We start from the raw sequence: 27,041 nt of genomic DNA on the forward strand, positions 1-27,041 counted from the left end.
GTCTCGCTAAATCCAGGAGGGGATGGAAGGAGTGGCGAGGTGAAGGTGGATTGCCTTTGAAATGTGGGAGGGGAGAGGGGGCGGGGTCAGACTGCTCAATTTACCCCGCCCAGCCCTATGCTCAATTTGTGCCACCAGACAACCTTTTGGGACAAGCTATGGTACAAAATCTGGATACTGAATCTGCTTGCTTGTAGGGGAGGCCAATATCTTGAAATATTCCAAAATTCTTTGGACCAAAAACTAGCTATGATCCTGAAAAGGAAAAAAGGCAAAACATACCACAGTGTAAATTTCTATGTGATGAAATGCTTTGTACTCACTGGTCCTGCTTCGCGGTCTGTTTCCAGGCAGGAGGTGTTGATGGGTCCCCCAAAAATGAAGAAAACATTTGCCATTAGATAACAAAACTATTTCCTGTGGATCATTGATATTTCCGCTTTCCTGTTGTATCTACCTTGTCAATGAATTCCCACAAAAACTTCACGGTGGATCAACAAAATATACAAAAAGCAGTGAGGAAATGAAGAACGAAACTTTAAATGCGTCTTGGAAAACGTCGTATCCAGAATTGTGACCGTTTCCATCGTGTTTCGGCATCAAATGTCTATATTGGTACCGTATGATACTGCCGCATGTAGCACAATGTCTATTGAATTAAAGCAAAAAGTTTTCTTTAAATTATATTTAATTTTGTCATTACTGTATATTTATATACAGTATACCGTAGAGTGTTATTATATTGTCGCTAAAAAAAACTGTACAGACATTAGTTGGTGTTTTGCGGGGGGTGGTTGAATGGATGAAAGACATTAGCATTCATTGAAATGATGACCTCACCACTAAAGTCAAGGTAGCACTTTTCATTCACTCTCAATTTCTCATTAATGGTGAAAGTCTGCAGTGTTATACCTCTGTGATGCTCGGCAGCGGCGGCGGCGGCAGCGGCGGCCTCGAGGTGAGCCCTTTCATCCTTGGCGGCCAGCTGAGCCCCCAGAGCCCCCGACAAGGCCAGCAGCCCGGAGCCCCCGCCCAGCGCCAAGCCGGGATGGGGCAGTCCTGACGGGTGCGGGCCCACCGGCAGACCCTGCGTATGCTGCGAGAGGTGCTGCGCCTGAAGCTGCTGCTGCATGGAGGGTGGGGAGAGGGGGGGGGGAGACACGGGTGACTTACAGGTGCTTCTAGTGGGGTGAAGTCCGGAGCAGGAAAGCAGGAATTGCAGTGGGAGAAATGCACAAGTCAGGGCAGTGGGCCTAATGTGGGAATCGTATTTGCATGTGAAAATGCCAATGGGACAATTTCAAGTCCAATCATACTAATGTGCAGTGGGCCTAAAAGGGTGCCTCATTAGTTATTTTTAAAAAGTGGAGAAAAAGGAAGGAAAAATAAACGTGAGGATAAGGTACACACGCTATGAGGCAGAGGGGGGAGCCCACGTACCCCTATGGAAGCATTTAACTCCCCCATGGTCACCTGTTTGGCGCGCTCCATAGCTTGGACCACCTGTTGCTGGTGCTGCAGGGCGGGGGAGAAAAAGGCAGAGGTCACTCGAAGGACACGCCGTGTTCGCGCCCATTAATATTCATTGTGTGGAAAACGGATTGATTAGCATGAAAACCTAGTTAGCATGTAGGAATGCGTGTGGCCAGTTGGCTATCGAGGGGAAGCAGTGCGCTTCCAAGTTCTTCTGTGTGTGTGTGTGAGTGAGTGTGTGTGTGTGGCACAACCCTTGACATTTACGCTCTTGCGTGTGCATTTGTCTTTGCTTAGACATTTTGGCTGTAAAAATGCTTGGATGAGCGGTTTTTGCCCCATTACATTCTGTCCGTGTATGTTTACCTAAATGTGTGTGTGTGTGTTTTGTCTCAATCTTTGTGTGGCACAGCCCTTGGCATTTACACTTTTATTGTGTGGACATTTGTCTTTGGCTGTACATTGTGGCCTGGTAAAATGCTTGGGTGAGCTTCATTCACCCTATTAGAGCGTGTGCGCGCGGGCGCTTGTCATTTATCTTTTTGCGGCGCAACCCTTGACGTTTACACGATTCTTTTGGGTGAGGACTTATCTCTGGCTGGATATTTGGGCTGGAAAAATCTCTGGGACAAACTTTCGCCCTATCAGATACTGTGTGTGTGTGTGTGTGTGTGCGTGTGTGTACGTGCAGCCCACCTCCTGTGACAGGAATGGGATGAGTTGAGCACAGATCACATTCAGGCGTTTGGCAATCTCCGTCTGCAAGCGGGGGAGGGAAAAAAAAAAGATATTTGATGAATAAACAGACACACAAAGATGCACATACGCGCGCACGCACACACACATGCAGCAGCACTTGCACTCCGTCGCTGACCCGCTTCTCCCCCAGATCCTCCCCGTGTGGTAAATATTTCAGCCGCTTACATCTGGTCCATGCAAATGGATTCTTTGCCAGGGAGTTGGACTAAAATATTCATAGTGAGCATCTGCTGTGGCCACAGCCAGCCCACACACACACACACGCACACGCACACAGACACACACACACAAAACAGTGGGTGTGTGTTGTGTTGGTTTGAGAAAAATATTTTTTGTGTGTGCGCTCCTCAGATGTTTGCATTATGCGTTCGCTTTCTGCTTGTTTACGTGCACGTGCGTGTGTGTGTGTTTCGCTCCAGGGGTCAATTGCGCTTAGTGAGCGTGTTTGCCACCGCTCTACGGCGCACCCAACTCCTCTTCCTCATCCGCCCGTCTCATCGAATGTGTTTATGCCACAACAACAAAAATAAGGGCGGGAATCAAATCGATTTCATTACCAAATGTATCAAGATTAGCGATAATCCATATGTTGGACAAAAAGTGTTTCTATTGGTCGTTTGGCAGCGCTGACAATGCACGGAGGAGGAAACTTATTTTGAAATGCTTGTCTTTTTTAATTAGAGTTGGACAAAAAAAACCCGACATACACGCATTGTTATCTGTAGTGGTGCAATGTTGATATGCCAGCATCGATTATGATAATGCACCAAAAAGTATTCTCATACATATAAACTGATTTGAAATACGATATTTGCCTAACCAGACTGATTCATTGGCCAGCTGAGATTTGCTCTTTTAAAATGCCAAATAAATATGATTATTATTTGTTTTTTTTGTTTTGTTTTTTTAAGCCACTAACTAATGTCAACATAAATCAAAGCCGATTATGTTCTGGAAATCCTTCCAGCTCAATGCCAGCAATATGAATGAACATACTTTTCAGAAAGCCAATTCCCACCTAATTTCGACGATAGAAATTAGGCATAGTAACAGCATCATCAAAAAATAAATATATTTCACTCTGTGGCTACTGATTAACTGTTTTCTAATTGAACAACTGAAATAAATGCCATTTTCCATATTGTAACGGCGATGAAGCTGGAAAGTGTGACATTTGCGTTAATATTAATGCATTGCATGTCTGCCATTCCCCCATGCTGGTGTTTAGGCTCCAAAAGCACTGTTGCCATGGAAACCGCCAAACAACATTGCCTTGGTTTGGCTTTTAGTTAAAAATAGTCTTGCAAAAAAACATCCCTGTGTTTATTCCAGGTCGGCCTTCTTCCATACCTCCCTTGCTGATATTATTGATTGGCGTTACATGCTCGGGTGCATCCAAGTACACTCGCAAGCGAGCACGCACACACACACACTCACAACACACACCATCAAGGCCGTTAGGGCCAGTAATGATATGCATGCAGAGATCATGACAACATCATTATGGCCGCAGGCTGTTTGTCTAGTTGACAGCCAGCCTGTGCTGAGGTGTGTGTGTGTGTGTGTGTGTGTGTGTGCGTGCGTGCGTGCGTGCGTACACACATACACAGGCACACAACCCCATTCCCTCCTAAGTGATTTATTGACGCCGGACTGAACTTCCACCCCTCCTTTTTTCTTCCTCCACTCTCTCTCATTCCTCTTGCTTGGCCACATACACCCCCCAGCCTCCTCCCAATCCATCAGCCCCCACCATCCCTCGGCCCCGCCTGCCCAGGGGAGACACAATGATTTCTTGTTAGAGAACTCCAACTACTAAATGACATCTTCAGGAGGGAGGAAAGGAAAGGGGGCAACAGAGAGAAAGGGGATGGGGGGGGGGGGGCGGCAGAAGGAGGAGAAAAAGAGATGAGGGGGTGATGGAACGGGAGAGGAGAGGATTGGGTGGCGAGGAAGTGTGACAATGAGGCGAGGAAAAACAGACGGAGAAAGGTGGGGGAGGAAAATCGACATCGTTGTGAAGAGTGTGGGGGCGGGGGCGGGGGTGGGTCTGTGACGTGTCGAAAGTGAAACGATTGAGATGGCGAAATGAACGGGGGGGGGGGGGGGTGCAAGGGGAGAAGACAGCAAGAAGGCAGTGACCTGATTGAAAGTGAAATCCAGTATGGACTGTTTATGTTTGCGAAGAAGACGGGGGGGGGAAGCGAAGATAAAGTGGAAATCAAAAGAGAGGCGCAGGAAGCAGAAGAAATGGATAATTAAAAGCAAAAAAACCCCAAAGAAAACAGCAGAATACAAAAGAAATGCAAAAGGACGAGTCGTGAGAGACAGACGGGAGCAAAAATCTCTCATTGAGTGTTGGGCGGAATTCTGCATGGAGATCCTGTTTCGGCACCTCGGTGGATATTTGCGCAAGGATACTTATGAAAGAACGTCGGGGAGGAAAACGGTTGAGAGTGACATTGAATGAGAAAGAAAAAGGGAAAAAAAGGACAAAAAAAAAGAAATGTCGCTCACCTGTTTGTGCATTTCGATGTTCAAACCGTACGACATCTCGTAGTACTGCAACACACGCAAGCAGACGGTTAAATCACAGGAATGATCTTACTTCTTATGTTTCGTTATGATACGCATCCCTTCATTTTAAAAGCAGCACATTATTTTAAGTTGGCAGTGCAGAACATGCACCCACATGATTTGATGAGGATTCAGTTCCTAGTTTGTTCACCAACATTCGTCATAACATTGGCAAAAATCGATGATCAGTGTTTTCTTAATTAACCCTTTGAGGGTCAGCGGTGACGAGTGGACAGATATTCAAATGTTGTTTTCTCAAAATATTACTTAATCTTAATGTGGCAGATGTGCATCGACCGCTACAATGGACCCTTCTGCGTGTTGGCAGTGTGTAGACATTGAAGAAATGAAAAACTGGTAGCACCGTATGATATTACTCTTATCTCAATTTTTGGCTTTTTCTACAATTTGGTGACGGCAGCCTGCAATATGACCTCGGAAAGCCATCAGCGCTCGGGGGGCGGGGGGGCTGAAGGGTATCCGCGAGGTCTCCGAGTTAGCACGAGCGAGGAAAGAATTTAGTCGGACCGCCGCAATAATCACGTCAAATTTGAACCTTTTGACTCCTAAGCAGAGCGGTGAGGAGCACAGAAGAGTCTGGAGAGCCGACGAGAGACAGGCGAGAGTCTGTCAGTCTGTCTCTCTCTTTCTCTCTCTCTCATTTTAGTATTTTAAAGTCGGATGTTTCACAAAGTGACAGGCTGACATTTGCTTTTCGAAGAGGAGATTGGCAAGTTGGCGCGCCAGAACATTCTGGCAGGATGGCAGAAGAGGAGATGGGCAGGGGTTGTCTCTCTGGAGACATCTTTTCTTGGCAAGTGTGCGTGCGCGCATTGCAGGTGTGTATGTGCATGCGTTGCTGTTTGTCTGCGCCTCCATAAAAGATGCCTTTCCTGGCAGCTGGCAGCTCCGCTTGACAGTTGGTGTGCCAAGTTTCGCCTGTTGCTTAGCAACACTCAACCCCCCCCGCCAACCCCCAAAATCAGCCGCCAAAAAGCCCCGATTTTCTTTAGCAAGAGCCAAAACCTCAAGCCCCATCCCCTCCACCTCCACACATCGATACACAATTCCAAGCCCGGTGCCAGGAATGCCACGTAGAACTTTTTTGGCAGGGCTCAAGTGGGTTCTTGGCAGCCGGCACGGGTTCAGCTGCGGTGGCGAGGGGTTCAGATGGCAGGGAGACTGAACCGACCCGAGTATTCACAGAAGACCACCCTCGTGGTACCGCCGCAGCGCAGCCAAGTGGAAACACACATTAACCTCAAAACTTGTGCGCGCCTCATTTGTTTTCGGCGCAACGTTTCCATACTTTGCTAGTTCTTTGACCCCGCGAATTGAAACCAGTTAAGCGCTTCATTTGGTCTCGAGGCGCGATTCATCAACAATCAATTTTGCGGCTGATCGAATAGCCAATTATGACGAAGCCGATCCTTCGCGTGACCATTTGATAGAAGCTATTGCCAAGCCCAAATGACCAAAGAAAGGAATGAACCGATTCATATGTCACCGGTGCCATGTAAACGAGTGTTCCGCAACTTCCATTGACGCAAGGTACAGGCTGCATCTCACATTAGGGTACACCCTCAATTAAGTCATAAATGCGCTTGGAGTGGAAGCCGGGCCCGTTTAGTCGAATACAAAGCAGTTATTATTCTCTTGCATGACGGCAACAGGTGGATTCTGCGAACCAGTGGAAGGTCATTTCACTCCTGTGCCTGTCAATATATGTTGCTGGCATAGATGGGTGGACAAAGATTTTGGGGTTTTGTTTTGTTTTTGTTTAGAAAAACAGTAACACATTGGTTGAGAATCACCGGTGCAGAAATACTGCAATGTGATGAGCAGCCTCTGGTTGACATCACAGCCACGTGATTGGTCCCTTCTTGAGTGCTGCCGTAACGGTCTGACCATTTCACACAATTGCCTTTAGCCTCGGTGTCCACGTTGCACATGCACGTACTGTAAATGCCACTTACTCCATGGTAGAAAGTGTTTGTGTGTGTGCGCGTTAGTGTGTGTGGTCTTGCATGTGGTTCCTGGTGGGTGTTTAGCAGCTGTTTGCAGATGAATAAGACCCAGACGACTTGGCTTACCATAACATAGTGTCTCTGGATCTCAGTCTTCTCGGTGGCCAGTTTCTCACATTCCAACTTCAAACTGCAGAGAGAGGAAACGACACAAGGTGGCCGAAGCCGCTGTTAGATATCGATCGTTTGAATTTGACTCCAAATTAATATTCATTCATTCATCTTCCGAACCGCTTGATCCTCACAATGATCGCGGGTGGGGTTCTGGAGCCTATCCCAGCCATTTTCGGTCAGTAGGCTGGGGACACCCTGAACCGGTTGCCAGCCAATCTCAGGGCACGCAGAGACGAGCAATCGTCCGCGCTCACACTCACACCAAGGGACAATTTAGTGTGTTCAATCAGGCTGCCATGCATGTTTTTGGAATGTGGGAGGAAACCGGAGCACCCGGAGAAAACCCATGCAGGCCCGGGGAGAACATGCAAACTCCACACAGGGAGGCAAGAGCTGGAATCGAACCCGGTACCTCTGCACTGTGAAGCCAACGTGCTAACCACTGGACTACCGGGCCGCCCCAAATTAATATATTAAAAAATAAATAAAAACGTCTCAGTTGGCGACAAAGGTCCCGCTTGTGGGAGGAAACCGGAGCACCCGGAGAAAACCCATGCAGGCCCGGGGAGAACATGCAAACTCCACACAGGGAGGCAAGAGCTGGAATCGAACCCGGTACCTCTGCACTGTGAAGCCAACGTGCTAACCACTGGACTACCGGGCCGCCCCAAATTAATATATTAAAAAATAAATAAAAACGTCTCAGTTGGCGACAAAGGTCCCGCTTGCTTGCCTCTTCATCGTGCAACACTAACGCAGAGGGGATGTTGGGTGGCGGACTTCTCGTCACAAAGCCGTCAAGGCTTGGCGCGGTAAGTAAAGTGATGGTGTGCTAAAGCACCACTTCAGTTGTCCTGTCATTTTCATTTTACAAGTTGTGGACTTCTCTCAACAAGCAGATTTGTATTTCCTTTCGACTTCATTTTCATCCGTCTTCAGGTTTGTTTGTTTATAACAAGCCGACTTGACATTCTTCATCTCTTATTTCTTTGTCCCTCATCTACATATGTGTTTACACAGCGCCCCTAGTGTTCAGATTGAAACATCACATAACTGAAATGCCTTGTGGTGGAGGCTGCAGTCGAGTGAAATCTGTGGCAAGACGTTAAAATGTTACCAGGAGAGAGTGTTGCATTTGAACTTTGTTTTATTCTGTACATTTTACAACAGCACTTTAAAAGACTATGGATTGTAATGCCGTTTTAGAATACCGTAATTATAAAAACACACTTTCTAAAAATTATGACTTTTTCCTAACTTAAAAGGTTACTGCACTTGAAAAAAAATCCTCATGGACATGAGTTTTAATAAATTATGGTCCCACCATAAATAAATAAATAAATATTACAAATAAAACGGTAAAAAAACCCCAAAACAAAGAACTCTTAAAAAGATTATTTCTCTTTCTTCATAAAAGATAGACTCCCCCCCCCCAAACACTTATTTACCCTCATAGCACAGGCAGTATTTCTCTTCCCATGTGTGGCCCTAATAATCCTTTCCATGAGAGAGCCTATGTCATATCATTTAGAAAACAATATACAATCTGCATTTCCCTGCCACCCTCTAAAAAGGCTGCAAAAGGTGCCCGTGTCTCCAATTACCACTCTTCTGTTGAACATGTGCCCCTGAATGAAGGAAACGAACACAAACACACACGGCACAGATGAGGTGGCCAAAGACCTCTCCCATGTGTCCCATATCTCTCTGGGTCTGTCTCACCACTCTGGCCAACAGATCCTTCCTGTCCCCTAAAATCGGATAATGCTTTTGGCCACATTTGCAAAAAGACACGCACAATTCTCTGCTGTGCCACGTGTAACAAGCGTGCGTGCTCACGCACACACACATACACATCTAGTATCTCATGTCACAAAGAGCAGCCTCCCTCCTCCCCAGAGAGGCAGTATTTTGGGCCCAGTTTACGCTGATTTGTTTGCAGGCGGCAAATAGATTGATAGGGGGAGCAGCGGTGGGTCGTTGCTCTGTGTGTGTGTGTGTGTGTGAGTGTGCTGATGATGTGTGGGTTGTGGGTGTGTTGCACGGCCGAGGAAAATTAGAATATGATTAATACGGCAACATTCCCCCCCACCCCCACCCCCGGCCGCAACAGGTAATAACAGCCCCATCAGCTCCCTTTTCACGCACACGCGCACACACACTGCACACATATAATTGACTCATTTATCATTGCCAGCCCGTGCGAGGGACAAGGGGAAGTAAGGAGGCCGGGGCGGGCAGAAAAAAAGAAGAAGCTGTGGCGTCCAAAAGGTGGAGGGGAGTTAAGGATTAAAGCCCCCCTAACGCCACCCCCTTTTCACCTTATAGATTTTATTACAGTGCAATTGCCTCTCGGCTCAAGTGTGCAGTGTGCGCGCGCCGTGAGTGTGCGTGTGTGTGTGTGTGTGTGTGTGTGTGTGTGTGTGTGTGTGTGTGTGTGTGTGTGTGCACACGCGTCAGCTACCTCATACTCTTGTGTTGGATACATTATAAAAAAATCAATGGTGTTCTTGCTTTGACAGAGAAAAATAACCCCTGTAAAGTTTGAAGTTTTACAGAGAATTGATGATGACATGCACTGGACTGGAAGGTCTCAGCTTGCTCTTAGGGAGTTAAAAATTGTTTAAAAAAAAAAAAGACTGTAAAGTGGCTGCAAGAAACATCGACCAACATGGTGGACCGGCTTCAAACCCGATCCTGCGGTCAAATTAGAAACCCCGCGTGTCAGGCTATGACAGACATACAAAAACAGACCACTCATCTACGAAATATGATCAATCATAGCTCGCTCTTCAGATTCACTATCGTGATCACAACATTTAGGAGACATTATGGGATGATTGGCTGATGCCTGACATCATCGCGATTTGTTAGTCACAAATTCACCCAGGTCTGTATTGTACTGTATGCGTGTTTTAATCGATACCGGACAAAAACCGTAGTTTGTTTACATTCAAACTCAGCCTGCAGCCATGATGACTAACGTCCTGCGCGCTCTCATACGGGTCAGTAGTCAATCCCTCATTGAAAAACATTCCGTTGACTGTGCAACAAGGGAATAAAACCGACCTCCTGTCTGCCAAATGCCAATTAATATTTATTTCCAGTGGACCTAACATGCATATTTTAAGAATGTTGAAAGAAGTTGGCCAGAGATTCAAGCCCATTGTGTTAACCACGTGTGCGCCTTGCTACCTTATTGCCGTTCAAAAAAATGTAATATTGATTTTAATTATTCCTTTTCAAAAACAACGTGCCATTTTTTACGACCGGCAATTTAAAGGTTTAAGTGAAACTTTTAAATATAATTAACTCATTCAGTACCAGCCAATTCTGGACCAAGTCTGAAAAGACGTTTAAAAACGTCTTTGGGAGTGAATGGGTTAAGGAATTCATTTTCCAAAATCCTACTTAATTTAAAGACCTGCGGACACCCTGAGCGTGTATTTCAAGACATTGTGATGCTCGAATGACTTTACTATTTTGTTTTCTACTCGTACTTCTTTTTTTTGTATGATGTGCATTTGATCATAACCACACGCACAAGTAAGTCTACTGTCTGTCGATTTTTTTTCCTCCACACACATTTGCTACAAATAATGGCTTTCAAGGTTGAAAACTAGTACGTGCTCATCATTATGCGACTGACTGAGCCAGAGGAAGGGATGCGTTGAAAAACCAGACAGACGGACAGAAAAGCAGGAAAAACAAAAGAAGCATAACGAAGAAAAAGAAAGAAGAAAAAATGGAGACTGGTGGGGAGGAAATGGGAAAAGATTGGCTGTCATAATTAGGCTTGAGCTGGGTGCCATTTAGTGATGGTGGGAGGGCGAGAAGCATGAAAGGGGGAGGAAACATGTGCCTGTGTGTGTGCGTGTGTCTCAAATCTCTCCCTGGCGGTGACAGAAGATAAGGTGATCAGCTGAACGCGCTACAAATCTGCAGCCTGTCGGTTTTCCCGACAGCTCTGTCCGTATTGCATGGCTGATGAACACACTCGCGCGCGCACACACATCGCTCAGAGCTAAGATGCGTGTAAACCTGTATCACATTAGCGACAACACTGCATTTATTCAGCAACACACACCCACGCATGAGCCCGAACCTGCTGGATGAAAACACACACATGCACACACACACACACACACACACATAGACAAAGAAGGTCAAAAAGGAAGTCAACCGAAGAGTCTAATTAAGATGCTGCACTTTCAGAAATGTCCCAGGTGTCGTTAACGGCTCCAGCCGTCGTTTTGCGTAGCCTATTTTCCAGATTAAAGTCGCATTTTTCCCCCATAGTTTGGCCGGAATTCAAGTGCGATTTATGTGTGAAATTATTAACACACTACTGTAGATCAATTCACGTATTATTTTGACATTTAACCACAAGAGGGCGCTCATAGCCCGTGTTGGTAAATTGACGAGGAGTCTGACATAAGCGACGTTGAAGCGGGAGCGCCGCATCTTCTCGCTCCGGAGCTGGCGTTGTTGTTTAAAAGTGACATCGAAGATGAAGATTTGATTGGATTTTGTGATTTGGAGCGACACTGAAGGTTTGGTAAACTCGTTAGCATGCTATAGTTATATGAATAACTCTTAATATGTGACGTGAACATACCAGGCACGTTCTCAGTTCGTTGGTTATGCGTGAACATATCGTACGCTTATTCAGACGGTTGTTCTCGATTTTATTTTTAATTGCGTTAGAAGATGAATTGGATTTTATCAAGTAAAATTCCCCCCAAAATGCGTCTTATACTCCAGTGGGACTTTTTTTTTTACTTCTTTATTATGCCGTTTATGGCTGGTGTGATTTATAATCCGGAAAAGACGATACTTTCATTTTTATTCACTTGGAGTTTTAAAAGCATCGCCACTTCCATGCCGTGTTCAGGTTGTTCCTCTTCTACGGGGTGGGGGATCGTCAAGGTGTGCACAATGGTTGCAGCCAAGCGGCGCAATCCATTTTCTCTCGATTGCGTCTCAAAGGAAACGATTTAAACCAACACTTTGCTGCACGCAATCGAACAAAAGCAAAAACGAAGCAATGCCAGCTGTGATCCACTTTCGTCTTTTTTTTCTTGCTCCTGTTGTCTATTGTGTCTTTGGTAATTTTGCGGCCTCATCCGACAAACACTGCCAAAAAAGCCCCCCCCCCCCACTCCCACTCCCGTCATAAAATGTGATTTTGCAACCTTTACTGCTTGTTTAGTTTTAAATAAACACACTCCTCTGGGAGGTTCCCCGAGTGTGTAATGGCTTAAAAATGGATAGCCCTTCGACTAATGTTTAGTCTCTTCAATAACTCACTCTCAATTAGGTCTCTGAATTGTCACCTGGCAACGGCACAAAGACGCTAAATTTAAAAACAAGCATCATTTCACTTAATAATTATGGCAATGACACGACTCATAAATAGTTTTAGCTTGACGGGTGCTTTTAGCGACGCTACTAAAACGCTTTTTTTTTTCTTCAACGGTTTCCATGACGCATTTAAACGGATGTAGACCATCGTTGCGGTTAAAAAGATATCAGTCGGCACCAAGTCCTATTGATCGTGACATCACCGCAATCACACACGCACGCGTTTGAGACGTTTAGGCTGCCGGCCCCCAGGTCTGTGACTGTTCACTTTACATCTCATTAAGTATTGATCAACCATTCCTTGCAAATCCACCAGGGGGCTGGGGGGGGGGGCTCACATACACACACTAAGAACGGAACTTGCTCGTGTACACTTTCATCATCTTTCAAGGGTGTATACACACACACACACACACACACACACACAAAACAAAGGATTGGATCTTCTTGTGCAGCAGCAGGCCAAGTGAACTCATATCTGTCATCGCATTCATTGCTTGACCACACACACATACATACACACACACACACACGCACACACGCACGCACGCACACACACACACACACACACAAACCATGAAGCATCCTTCTTGCAAATACAATGTCACCATAGAGAGTCGATTAAATCAAATGCTTGCACACTTTAACTGAGCCAAGGCACATCCTTTAGTTTTACATTGGAAAATAATCTCACCACCACACAGAAATAGCACAAAATGACCTAATAGCAAAATAATGATGATCGCAAATGGACTTAGTGTAAAATCTGGCCTTGTTTCGTTGAACACAAAGCATACAAGCCTGCATTCGATTGTATAGGAGATATTACTTTGTTCTTGTTTTTAATCTGTGTCCCTTCTGCCAGCTCGCAGAAGAGCATTTTATTCTTCCGTCTGTCCCTATACATCGCTGGTATAGATAGATGATTAAAAAATTACTTCCGTCCATCCAATCGCAATACAGAGTACCTTGGCTATACCCTTTCGGGGACAATGGTTACTACAGTGGACGACAGTTTATCATGTCATCAGGTTACGAGGTGCATGAAATGGTTACGCTCCAGCTCTCTGTGACCTTCAGGATTATTGGTTTACCGCCCCCCACGCCCCCAAAAAAGGTGATTAATTGTTCATAATGGCTACAAGACGGCGGCGAGACCCTACCTTTGTCACAAGGAAACCACATCGTCACTATAATTCATTGGCGCCAATGAAGAGAATAGAGAGAAAGTACTACTTTGTCTAACCGAAGCACCTCAATTCAGTCCAACTGTTCCTTTGCACCAAGTTGCCCGCGAAACACTAGTTTTGGCCAACTCTGACGCCTCGATTCAGTTCAACATAGTTCTGTGACACCAAGACATCGACAGTTCCAAACTGTATGTATTGGGTGGATGATAAGTTAGCCCTTTATCATCATACATCACTGTCAATAATATTATACTAGACAATTATCAATATATTTGGGAGTCCCGACTCGAAATGGCTAATATGAGTTGATGGTGGGAGAACAATTCTGGCAAGCGTTCCAGTTTCTCATGTGGCCCCTTCACAAAATCAATCGGCCAAACTTGTCCAAGATGTTAAGAGTGGATTTGTCCCAATAATAAGGTCCAAAATGGGCTTGTTTGATTGACTAACAACAACAACAACAAATGTCCTAGCTGATGTCGTTTTATTGTTGTCTAAAAAGTGGGTTCCCCAGATGGCAAGAATTTATTTTTCCAAAGCAAGTCTAATACAATACAATACAATACATGCTGATTTATATAGCGCTTTCACAACAGCGGCAGCTGTAACAAAGCGCTTTACAAAACAGTTAACATAAAGTAAAATAATAAACACAACACATAACATAAAACACGGACAGTCGTGCAGTCCTAACCACTTTTCCGTCACACGCTTTGTTGTTTGAAGCGGTTTGAGATGAAAGAGGAGAGAATCAAAGTGTCCTTTAACCAGTGGATCAGAGACGTCATGCTCAAAATGTGCACACGTCGGCTACAAGCTAAGTTTCAAAGTCAACAAGAAGCTGTAGCATCCATTGACGAAAAAAGAGATTGGTTCACTTCTCCTGTCCCATGGAAATCCATTTCAATTCCAAGCGGCAACTCACGGTTCCAAATACGCATCGGCGCTCTTCGCCAACGCTCCTCTCTCCTCATCCTCAACTTCAGCGGCCATCCATCCAGCCGCACCAACGCCAACTGTCCAACAGCGCTGACATAGCCACTGAACAAATCGGGGTTGTGAAAAATGCTGCCCATTACTGGCGCAAAGAACACAAGCGCCCCAGGTCTGTCCAGCACCGACAGTCAATGGCGCCGACATTCCTCCCAATCAAAATCTGTGCTGGTACAGGCGTGCTGCCGAGAAGGCGCAACCACCAAGCACAGATACTGCTCCTTTGACGAATGTCGTGGCCAAAAAGCGCTGAAAACAGTCCATATCAGGTCCACACAATGAAACAACAAACAACATGTGACAAAACAAAAGACAAAAACAGCAAAAAAGAACAAAAAAGAACAAAAAAGCAAGGCTCTTGAAGAGCACTTGCCGAAGGCTGCCTACTCGGGCGCCATCTTGGAAAAAAAAAAAAAAAAAAAAAAAAAAATGTTGACGACAAGGCCATTTTTCAAAGCTCCCACTTCCAATTCCTTTTCGGAAACTCATGTGTAACATTGGCACATGTCATCGCCAAAGATTTTTGCTTCAAAGGCCAACGTGGCAAGAATGGTGCTCGAACAGAATCTGCATGCGTGTGGTGCTCAGAGCACACCGATCACAATACAACCAAAACTTTTACATGACTGATTAAATCAATAAATGAATGTTGGGTCAGCCACAGCCAAAAAAAAAAATCCTTTGCATGCCAACTGACAGTCAGTTTGTACCTTCCCTTTCTGACTCGAGTTGATTGCCATTGTGAACCATAACCCTAAACGGGGATTTATGCAACCTCAAGAGTCCCCCCACCTCCTTTTTTTGCTTCACATTAATTGTCAAAGTGGCATGACATACTTACGCAGCATCAGTGTGCGCGCGTGTAACAGTGGTCTAATGCACGCCCAAAGTAGAGTAGAAGAGCTTCAAACATGAGTGGTAGCGCGTTAGTGGTGAATGAAGAGCCCGGCCCCCCAGCCCCCCAACCCTCCACCCACACTCACACTGACCGACAGCCACTGAGAGCAGCCTATGCGTGTGTGCATGCAAATGTGTGGCAAAAGAATTGAAGTAATTAAAGCTCCCTTGCCTCCGTCTCTTGATTACAGGCTGTTTGGTTAACGAGCAGGAGCACGCACACACCAAAAATCAGACCCGCCAAAATCTTTAATCAGCCGTTCCCTCCTTCTCATTTCCTCACCGCGACCTACCGACCACGCCGCCCAAGCCCGACCGACATTTTTGCGTTTGTGCACGCGGCCCGCCACCACGCTCACATACGCCGGACGTGCCACACAAGCGGTTGTAGCTCATCAATGCTAATCCCTTCCCCTCAGTCTCTTTGCCGCCGTCTAATCCAACATCTATCGGAATCCAGCTACCGTCGCTGCAGCCAGAATACACACGTAATCTTCTGCTATTTCGAGGCGACGTCTATTTGTGTGCGCCGATAATTGGGGAGCCCTGCACGTGTGTGTGTATGTGTGTGTGTGTTTAGAGCACATCTATCATCGCCCAGTGTGTTTGTGTGTATGTGGGCAAACACGGCGGTGAAAAAGTCTACAAGTGTTTTTGTTTTCATCGCGAGGCCTGTCCTGCATGCAACCGCATGAGGATTTGTGGTCATAATGACATCAGCAAAACATCAACTTTCGTCACTGGGGACCGACTCGAGGCTTTTACGAATTGCTTACCGCATCAAAAGATAACTCGGCTGAGAATAAGGGACTGGGGCTTTATAATGAATGAATCTGGATTAATCACATTTTAAATGGGTGTGAACAACCAAATCAGCATAATTATAGTGGCTAAACGCTCTGAAAGTGGAACTATGAGGGATTCCTCCGTTTACGAGGGAGTTTTTGTTCCTATGGCGCCGATCTGTTGCGACGTGTCATAACCTCACTCGTCAACAAGTGAACTTTCTTATTTGGAATCTACCATCAGCCATTTGCTCTTTTGAGAACACCTACAGTAGGTGGCGTCAAAGCACTAGTAGATAGGAAGGTAGTCGTTGGTGTCGAGGAAGTACAATATGTCAACACTTTTCTATGTCGGTGAAGAGCTGCGTTTTAGCCGAGGGTTGCTAGCGAAGACGTTAGAGAGAGTTTGAAAAACACTTGTAGGCCATAAATATAAATATATTAACATAAATGTAAAAATTGGGCATGTTTTCTCGTGCCTCTCCGCAAATTACGTGCCGTTCGTGATGCCAAGGGGCCCCCCTCCCCCTGCCCATGATTAAAGAAGATGCTTGTGTTATGCTACTAAACTACTTGGTAACCTGTAGCAGGCAATAAACTAACTTACGTGGCGGGGAACGGACGTGTCAGTTTTTAATTTATAGCCCAAAGGTTTTTTCACGGCAATATGTACCGTCATTATAACCTCACAACAGCGTTAACATCGGCAAGCGATAAACTGCGGCACATTCCGACGTGTGAATAAATTCTGGTTACGTCACTGCCGTAGGAACAGAAGTCCCTCGTAAAATGAGGGCTCCACGTACAGGACCATCCTACTTTGACAAAATGAGTCCCATACATTAAGGCGTGCATATCTTCATATGCGAGCCAAAGGAATAGGTTCCGAACCACCCGCCAGAAAAAAATAAATAAAAATCAAATCCATCAGAGAAAGGAATTTGCATGGCTCAATCTGTTGCCATGTTCACTGCCATCAAGTATGCTGACAGTCAGGCAAGGTTTAGGTTTTTCCATTGCATATTTTTCCTGGAAATCATACCTCAAGTTGCTTGAGAAGAAATCTGCAGTACACCCAATCAAATTCTTTCCTATTCAATTATTGTGTATTTAGCAAGGTGTGTTTGGCACAAGGGCACCGCTCCAGTTGTTTCCTAACACAAGAAGGAGGCACTGAAATGATGCCAGGAGAGCAATCAACGCCGGGGAGGGGTGACTCACCCGCCATGAATGCCTTGATTTATCAAGATCCATCCAATGGGCGCCTCACACATTCCCCGCAGATATTTTGGTGTTTTACATAGCAACGTGGCAATAACTGGAGCTTACCCTTTGTATCTTTGGGGAACTATTTTTCCGACGTTCACTAACGCTGTGAGTGATCTTTTGGCGCTAACATACTCAAAATGCGCTGTCAACAGAGTGGCAAAAGTGTGTCAAAATATACACTTTGAAATATTATTACAATGGTACCTCTATGTTTGAAATTAATTGCTTCTGGATGAAATTTCTTAACCAGAACATTTTGTAAGTAGAGACGTGTTTTACATGTAAAAGCCCTAATTCGTTCCAAGCCCCCCCAAAATTGAGACATAAATGTTTCCTAAAGCAGAAAAATGCATCAAAAGATGTTTATTATTTCAAGATTAGATTACTGCACAATAAATGAGAGTTGTGTATCATGCAAAAAAATAATTTAAAAAATGAAGAATAAAAATTGTGGTGATTTCACTTTAAACTGCGTCCTCGTCTGTTTTTTTTTTCTTTCATTTTTTTAGCAATTCATCGACTCATGGATTACCGTATGGGGACACATCAGACAGGACTCACTCTCACAGCATCCCCGCCACAATTCATTGCGCCATAGGACTCACAAAGAGAGCTGCACAAGAACACACACACACACACACACACAGGGTTTTGAGGGAAGCTGAAGTAGCCACAGGGGTTAGAGGACTGTAAATGGGAGAGTGTACAAAAGAAGTTTGAAGTGGGACAGAAAAGAGGAGGGTGGGGACGGGATACTAGTCAGTTAATTCAAAGCAGGATGAGAGGAGGATAAGAATGGGGGAGTGAGTGGGGGAGGGTCACGAAGGTGTGCCAAGAGTAAGGAGGGGGGGGGGGCGGGGTACCGCGGCTAAGCCCAAATTCTTCATTCAAAGACTGTGTATTCCTACACACCAACCGCGTAATAAACATCACACACATTGGCTTGTGTGTATGTACACTCTTGAAGTTGAACGCAGTGGTGACGAATGGCCCTTTTTTTTTTGTTATGTGAAAAATAACTCTGTATTATTCTCAGTTGTTGTGTTTCTAAATGCTCCTCCGTCTGTGCTTGTGTGAAGCACATTGAGTTTCCTTGTGTATGAAATGTGCTGTATAAATAAAGCTGGCTTGCCCTGCCTGAAATCGTATCTCTTAGCATCCAAAAAACATCTAAACACTTTATTTTCTCTGGACCTATCAGAGTGGACCTGGACATTTTTTTCTCCATGCAATCTGATATCTTGTCATATTAAGCTTTTTGGTCTCTTGACACGCTTTCAGAAAAAAAATTCTTCCTTTCCATGCAGATTATGAGAGCATATTGGAAACGCTGCATCTTCTCTCCAAATATATTAAAGAGTTAACGCAAATAAACCCAATTGGCATTATTTGATCCCATCACCTAATCGGAATCAAAGAATCGGATCGACGTGGGAGAGCGATCATGGAATGTGAAACGTTCACATTATTATCACTCAAAATGTAATACGCACCTGTGGTACTGAGTCTGCAGAAACTGGAACTCCTCCTTGATGCGGTCCAGAGTCTCTGGGTACGTCAGCTTCAACGACTGGGGGGTCCCCGAGGCGGCGGCGGCTGCTGCCACCACGGAAGCCGAAGACCCCGGGGGTGGCTGGAGAGGTGCCTGAGGACAACGAAAACACACACAAGAAGTATTGACATGTGACACTTGCTCAACAAGGGGCGGCATGGGGGCATGGTGAGGGCACTTGCATGGCGGGTGGCGGGCAGTCTGTTACCAAGTGTCATCGGCAACGCTGCCAGATGTGAGTGGGTCACAAAGACTTGGGAAAGGAGTGGGCGAGGGGGAGGGGTCATGGGGCGCATGAGATTCTTAGCCAAATGAGCACTCATTGTTTCATTGCAGCTATGGGGAGGGGGAAAAAAAAAAAAAAAGCCTAGCGGGTGGGGAGGGGACCTCATAAAGGCTGAAGAGGCTTTGGAACCCCAGTGCTTTTGGCTTCCTTCTCTGCAGGGTCCAGAGCAATTAGGAGGCTACAAGCATAAGTGTAATGCTGCAGGACAAGCAGACAAAAGAAGACTGAGGGCCGGACGGCGAGGGTGGCGGGGAAGGGGGGGTGGGGACGGGGGCTCCCCCGTCTGTCGGTCTATCTGGCTCTGTGTCAACATCATAGGGCTCACTGGCCCACGGGGACGGAGAGTTCTCAAGCTCACAGGCGGTCAAGTAAGACAGCGAAGTTGTGGAGCACTTGACTATTCACCGCCATGAATTAAAAAAAAAAATAAAAGGGGAAACTCAAAGGATTCCACACTCAATTATTATGACTTGTATTTATTTGAAATTAAATGTGCATTTCCTCAATTAAATATTTTTGATTGGTGTTTGGGGGGTGGGTGTGAAGGGAATAGACTTATGCTTACAGCCGGGAAAAAAAAAACGCTTTGTTTTCAACAAATTAAGTCAGCTTACTGATTCTTAGGAGAGTCCTATGCCAGGTGTGAAAATGAAGCAATTTCCAGAACAAAGGTTTGAAACAGGGCAAAGAACAAAATGTCACCGAAGTCGGGGGGGAAATATGAGCGCAGGCAAATTTCCAACAGAAATGAGAGAAAAATGTGACAAAAAATGTGACAAAACTGTAATATACAACGCAGTGATAACATTCTCCCAATAGTTGTGTAATATAACTACCGAAGCGAAAATACTTTATTAGCACTAGTGAATGGATCGAAAGGAGAAATGTTTTGAACTGGACAGAAACAGACGTTCAAAGTTCTCTCAACAGAATGTCGTGTGAATTCTACCGAAAGAAAATTAGACTCCCTGGCCGCAAGCATGACATGCCTTCTTAAGGATTACTTTCCATTTCTAGTCCAATTGTTGAAGTTGTAAATGACTGGAGGCTTAAAATTAATTGGTAGTACAAATTCAATTCTGCCTGGAGCCCTCAAATGCGTCACTTATTACTTAACACACCAAAGCGCAGATGAATTTCGAACGAATTTTTTTATCAACTGCCGAGAATTATTCATGCTCATCACCACTAAGGAATTATCCATTGGACTTGTGTCTTTTTTGTGTGTGTGCCACATTTTTCCCTGCACTGTACACGTTTCCTCTCAAATGTATCTTGGAGGTCGTTCGCTTTATCCAGCCTTTATCCACATGGCCAGGCGCGCCCCGCCCGGGCATTTGTTCGGTGCCCTTAACGTCCTTGTGAAACATGAATCATCCAGCAGACATGTTTGTCCGGTCACATGAAAAGCTCCCCCCCACCCGTCACTATCCCTGCCAGATCCCCTTCAGATGCGGCCAATAGACGCTGGAGCCCAGAAAGGCTCAAGTCCTATCCCCGTCCCCATTATAGCATCAGAATATCGACGGGCAAGTCGACTAATGACGGCGGCGCCTTTGAAAACGTGTTCTTCTCACATCTGAGTGTCGCGCACATCAGCAACACATTAGCTTTAATTAACGGCAACATCACTCAGCCGGGATGCCAAAAAAGCACGGCGGCGCTTGGCTGGTGAGCGGGGTGGGCTAGGGAGGGGTAGGGATGAAAGCTGTGAAAATCCAACTCGCATGTTGACATGACAGCGGCACAACGTGCCAATGACAGTCTACGCGGTGCGGCGGATGTTGAAAGTCTACACGGCCCGGGTGTTAGTGCCTTTCGAGATATCTAGATAACGCCCACATTATCAACGGGAAAAAGCTCAATCATTTCAGAACGTTTTGTTTTTTTTCACCTTTAATGTGAGCCATAACCTGTACAATCCACCCATCCAATTTCCGATCCGTTTATCCTCACAAGGGTCGCGGCGGGTGCTGGAACCTATCCCAGCCGTCTTCAGGCAGTAGGCGAGGGTCACCCTGAACCGGTTGACAATCAAACGCGGAGACGAACAACCATCCACACTCGCACCGAGGGACAATTTTGGGGTATTCAATCAGCCTGCCATGCATGTTTTTAAAATGTGGGAGATGTACCCGGAGAAATCCCACGCAGGCCCGGGGAGAACATGCAAACTCCACACACAGTACCTCTGCACTGTGAGGTCAACATGCTAACCACTGGTACAACTTCAGAGAAAAAAAAAATTAAAGCTAAGAAGCAAAGACAAACAAACATGATGTGCCTGCACAACCTCTTCTAACTGGGGATGTTGCTATGGTTACGACGAAACAATCATCATAGTCAAACTTTTTGTCGAGCCGTGATCCGCAGGGAGCTTCCGTAACCTTACGCCCTTTTCACCCTGCACTTGCTCATTGTGAAAGGGTAGTGTGACCTCATGGAACGACGACCCCCCCGACCCCGGTTCCCAATACGACCATATTTGGACATGCTGGCACAGGAGCACCAGGAAGCAAAATTGGAGACTTTTGGCGCTGGTTTAGAAAAGAGGTCAACCACACATTGACAAGAGCTATCATTTATCGTTGGAAAAGAAAACCCTGGCTTTTCTGATTTGATTTGAAATGAACGGGTTCGTCAACAGCACACCGCGCCCTGCTAAGTGCAGTGTGAAAAGGGATTTCGTTAAGATCTCATCGTTATCAGTCAGATGAAAAAAGAATGTCCAAGGCATTAAATACACCATGGGACACAGTGAAGACCAAAATCATCAAGTGGAGACCCCCCCCCCACCCAAAAGGCACAACAGTGACATGACCCCTTCCAAATTTAATGAAAACATGAAACGAAAACAAGTCAGGCAAGCTGCCAAGAGGCCGAGCTCAACAAAGCAGCCGCCGCGGAGATTTCTGACAAGTACATGTGACAACAATCTTCCGCTTTCTTCATGCTGCAGGCCCGGGGAGCGAGACGGAAGCGAGCCTTATCTTACAAAATGACGACCATGCGAGTGCGGATAAGATGCACGCCAAAGAGTTTGAAGGAGGTCATGAAAGGAAAAGGAGAAGAGATAACAGATGTAAGATACAAGGGCCGAGGGACTGGCGAAAGTTGCAACTGCTCGGAAAAGAGAAAAGCGCGAATGAAACGCTGTCAATCTGACGGCCTGACCCCCCCCCCCCCCCCAACACACACACGCCAATTAACCTACAGAGAAGAAAAGTCACTTCGGCCTTTTCAAGGGAGGCTACGTGGAGGGCGAAGGATGACCCGTACCATCTCGTCTTACTCTCATTTCAAGAAATACCTTCCTTTTTACATTTTTTTTCTCGCTTGAGCAAGAGGAGAGAGCGTGTCCTTGACATGGTGAAGAGTTATGGGGGTACAAAATTAATAGATAAAATTAAATATTTTTCATGGTTAATTGTCATGAAATAATGCCAGAGATATTATTTTCATTCATCAGTCCTTGCTTTAAAAAAATGTTTAGTATATACAATCTGTCCTTGCACCACACTGTGTTTCTTGTCTATTTGGGGGGGGGGGGGGGGGTACATTTTTCAAGTGCCTCTTCTTTCACAGCCAACATTAACATTTGTATGTCATCTTGGCTTGTCACCCGGATGAGAGACGATTTCTAATTTTGTTTATTTTCGACATATCGGCGCCCTCCTAAAATAATGATGGCAATGGTGGCCCAATGCAACTTTTAACTCCCTCTTGCCATGGGTTAAAATGATTAACTAATTAATTAAGATTAACTTTCTTTGAAAGGATAATCCTTCGTGGTGAGAATATTCAAAACAAACAGGCCACCAACAAGGTTGACAAACAACGCAAAGACGCTCGCCGGTCTCTTATTTGTCACCGAAATGTAAACGGGAAGGTTTGTTGTGGGGATCAGTGAATAAAACAGGCCAGCATAAAATAATCAACAGAAAAACGGAGCCATTAAGTGGCATTTGTTTAATCACTACATCACGATAGGAATAACGTGCGGGTCCTTATGAGTTGAGGTTAACACCCAGCGTTGCGTGACAATAACAAAGTTATTATGGTCAAAGAAAAAAAAAATCCGTACAATACACAAATGCGTTGCGTTACGACTCTTGAGCTCCGGGAAAACAAAAGAGCAGACATTCAAACGAAAGCACTTGTGGAGTCTGCCAAGAATGTGGCCGTGCCCGCTGTTTTCATTTGAGTTGCCTTCATACCGCAGGCAACAAAACCACAATGACCTCACATCCTTGCTCGCCAACCATGTGTGCATGCGCGCTCACACACACGCGCACACACACACCATGGGAGTAGACAACACGCCCACACACGCCACCTCAGACAGCGGATGCGTACAAGATGCCGCTTTTCCGCAAGTATTTACGAGCACATGTGCGCTTTATTGCCTTCTCATGAGCGGCCTCCGCACGGACAAAGTGAAAATCCACAATCAAGCATCTCGACCGTCACACGGTTTGTGCACGGATGTGAAATGGGGCCGTGGCCAATAAGATCGGGGGGGGGGGGGGGGGGGTGACGACAAAAACAAAAACAGAGTCCTTTATTGTATTTTCTTCTAAAGCCTAACGGGGAGAAACTTTGTGTTAAAAGCCATCACATTCTTTTCACGCATGCAAATGCGCTTTGACATGCATGCTCAGCACCCCAAAAAAAAAAACCCCGATCAAAGACCGCCCGTAACCGCAGCACTTCTTTGGCAATCCTAGCTTGCTTGACTACTTTTGTCTTTTCGGCAGTGCGCTCAACCTTGCCAACTTTTACTACACCCTGCACCGCAGAACGATTTTAATCGAGTCTTTCTTGTGCACAAATTGCGCCGCCGCTCGACTTTCGCGGCGCTCGGCCCATTCTTTGGGCCAGTAATTACACTCCTTCACCCACAGAACACACTATACACCTGCCAAATTCCACCAAAACAGTTTCTGTATGCGCAGCTAACCCATTTAAGTTCTGGTCGGTTTTCCACTTCGATATGGCGCCACAGGAAAAGTGAAACCGCAATGCGCTGAATGTATCAGCCAAACGATATGCATTAAACAGTAGTAGTATAATACTGCAGCGTCATCAGCAAAGCAACGTGGTAAGCTGATGTGAGCGCAATGCTTCCCAATCGCAGTTTTAGACAAACTCCCTTGATTGGTTTAAAAAAATGATTCGCTAAAAAAATAGTGTAAATGTTTTTCATCTATGACGGGAACATATCGAGACATTCCTCGGACACAATTACAGCTATGTGTTCAACTCAACAGGCCGACAGATGTACATTTGTCGACGGAGACGAGAGCATCGGGATTTTAGAATTCACGAAACGGTGGGAAATGCTGTACATGAGAGCATTTGTCATTAGTAGCCTTGTATCGACGCGTCGCTGAATCTGCTCGATTCATGAGCGACCCCAAGTGGATGACGTCACCCAAAGGATATTGGCTCAGCAAGGTTGGAACGGCAGCAGAGCAGGTGCTGGAAATAGTACCGGGTAGTAAAAGTGGCATAAGTGCTTAGTAAACAAGCACCCCCCATATAAAAAAATTAAAAAATCATTTTGATTGTGCATATTAGTGGTGATCCTAATTCTGCATTTTTTGCTTTTCTCTTCCTCACTTAGGCGAAGAGCTTGGACTGTATTTCATAAGTACAATTTCTTGAAATAACAGCGAATGAGGTGGCGTCAGGCACACTTTTACTCCTTGAGCCTTGAATCTCCCTCCAGCCCATTTATACCCAACTATACCATCTGGAAGGAAGGGACGGCGTGTCAGCAAACCGTTTCTTAAACGCCTCACTGAGAGGCAACAGCCTCATTTGCAGTGTTTTAAGTCAAACCAGCGCAAGAGCATCACTCTACTTGGTTCCGAGCAGGAGAAACGTGCTGCTAATGTTTCAATGACTGCGCCACTTAGAGGGGAGGGGTAGGCAGCCAGGCACCTGTTTCATTAGCACCATACATCTCTTCTTTCTCAATCGTCCCCCCCCCCCCCGCCTTCCTTTTCCGAAGCCTCATTTCTCCCGCAAGCCTCCTTATTTAAATTTCCCCGCTGTCAGCCCACATTAGCAGATAGCTACGGTTTGCCTGTCAGCCGCCTTAATTGCTAGAGGTGGCTTCTTTTATTAGGTAACCCTCGCTCCTCCCCTCAGCTCGTTTGCCAATTCCACCGAGACGCACCTCCACGGCGGCGCGCGCGTATCCCGGCGATCCCCGCAGCCTCGTTTCCTTCATTTTCTCCTGCGCTCTCCCTCTTTGCCCTCGAACCAACCACCGGCTGAGCAAAATAAAAAATAAAAATAGGAGGCGAGCTGCTTGATCGATAGCCACGCTCACACGTGGGCGGCCGCGATGAGAAATAGCTCGAGTCGAGCGGCCTAAAGGCAATGCACTAGTGCTGCGGCAACTAACCCACTAACCAGCTCGATATTGGAGCGAAGCAAATGTGGAAAGAAGCGCTTCTCGGATTTGGAGGAACAGGTACCCGCAAAAGGCTGCAGAAGTCGGTGGGTGACTTCCACAATTTTTATGAGCTTCGCTGTGACCTATTTTGGAGAGAAACAGCGAAGAAAAAAAGAACGAGACTGTCATAACTCGGTGTACGTAAGATGCCATGCGAGGCCTCAAGATGGTACGTTCCAGTCTGACATCTCAAGTGCACATACAAGAGAATAAGATTTTTATACTTCGGGGAGGAGGAGCTAAATTTCATCTGGGATTTAGTGGAAGTTGAAATAATACTAAACTGTATTATTTTAGTATATTTATTGTATTCGGCTCAAATCGAGGGCGTCGCTCATTTTTACGGCGGGCCGCGTTGTCATTAAGGCTCCTAAGCGCGGGCCGTTATGACTGAAATTAAATAAGCTCATCTCATCGTATTATTAATGATTCACAACAAATTGACGGATTAGTCGTTTGGAAATTGAAAGTTATGGATAATTTGTTCAACCATCAATCGATTACTGTTAAAAGCGTCACCGAAATTCTTGCAAAATTTCAAGATGATTTATCACATGAAATCTGGATCCAAATTTTCGCAGGGATCATCGGAGTCGACACATGTTTCGTGAACGCTGGCCGCATTAAAGGACGTGGCGGGCTGGATCTCACCCCCGGGCCTTGTGTTTGACACCTACGATTTAGGGCAATTTGAAACATTTATAGGGCTCGTCAATTACGTGTTTTAGTTATTTGCGGCGGGGCTCACGTTGGCTGCCAGAACTCCGGAAGCCTTCAAAAACGTAATCCCCTTATCAAGCTATCGCTTACTTATTCACTTCGATTTAAAGACCCATTCGGTCAACACCGAGCCAAATGGCCACACTTTGTATTATTGAGCGACCCGCCGACAACCCTGGATGCTGAAATTCTTTCACCGATTCCGAAGCCGTTGGCAAAAATGTCCATTCAACGACACCGACGTCAACGTAAAACATCAACGCAACGAACGCTTTTGATGACGAGTAACATGACCAGATTTGCAACCACGGTATGGGGAAGCTATGACAGCGTGTCTTCTGTTTATGGCTATTTGTGGTGTGTCTTTATTAAGTAATTTGTTGTAAAGTGGTTTTTATTACTCCTAGAAAATAAATGTGCGAAATAACAGCGGCTAAGGAATCCACAGAACGCAATTATTCACGATACAGTGCCACCGTATACCAGCCGGAACAGACGAATGTGTTGTTGGGCACACAAACTTCGAACTTTTGCGACTATTTCAACCAATCGGACTTTTCCGGTCAACA

General features: G+C 45.6%; 1 protein-coding gene across 7 annotated transcripts in view; it reads right to left on the reverse strand.

Annotated features, from left to right (window-relative positions):
• tle2a (TLE family member 2, transcriptional corepressor a) overlaps positions 1-27,041 on the reverse strand; it is a 38,736-nt gene that overhangs the window by 6,122 nt on the left and 5,573 nt on the right. For 2 of the 7 annotated variants that reach the window (XM_052074762.1, XM_052074761.1), the window contains 7 exons: positions 18,942-19,093; positions 6,903-6,966; positions 4,750-4,794; positions 2,170-2,232; positions 1,411-1,515; positions 913-1,126; positions 324-340 (listed from right to left, as the gene is read on the reverse strand). In XM_052074762.1, the coding sequence (XP_051930722.1) occupies positions 324-340; positions 913-1,126; positions 1,411-1,515; positions 2,170-2,232; positions 4,750-4,794; positions 6,903-6,966; positions 18,942-19,093 (660 nt within the window). The remainder of the gene's footprint in view (positions 1-323; positions 341-912; positions 1,127-1,410; positions 1,516-2,169; positions 2,233-4,749; positions 4,795-6,902; positions 6,967-18,941; positions 19,094-27,041) is intronic. The other 5 variants (XM_052074766.1, XM_052074764.1, XM_052074763.1 and 2 more) reach the window with 5 other exon arrangements.

Source organism: Hippocampus zosterae, chromosome 8 (genome assembly GCF_025434085.1).
Source record: "Hippocampus zosterae strain Florida chromosome 8, ASM2543408v3, whole genome shotgun sequence".
Lineage (NCBI taxonomy): Eukaryota > Metazoa > Chordata > Actinopteri > Syngnathiformes > Syngnathidae > Hippocampus > Hippocampus zosterae.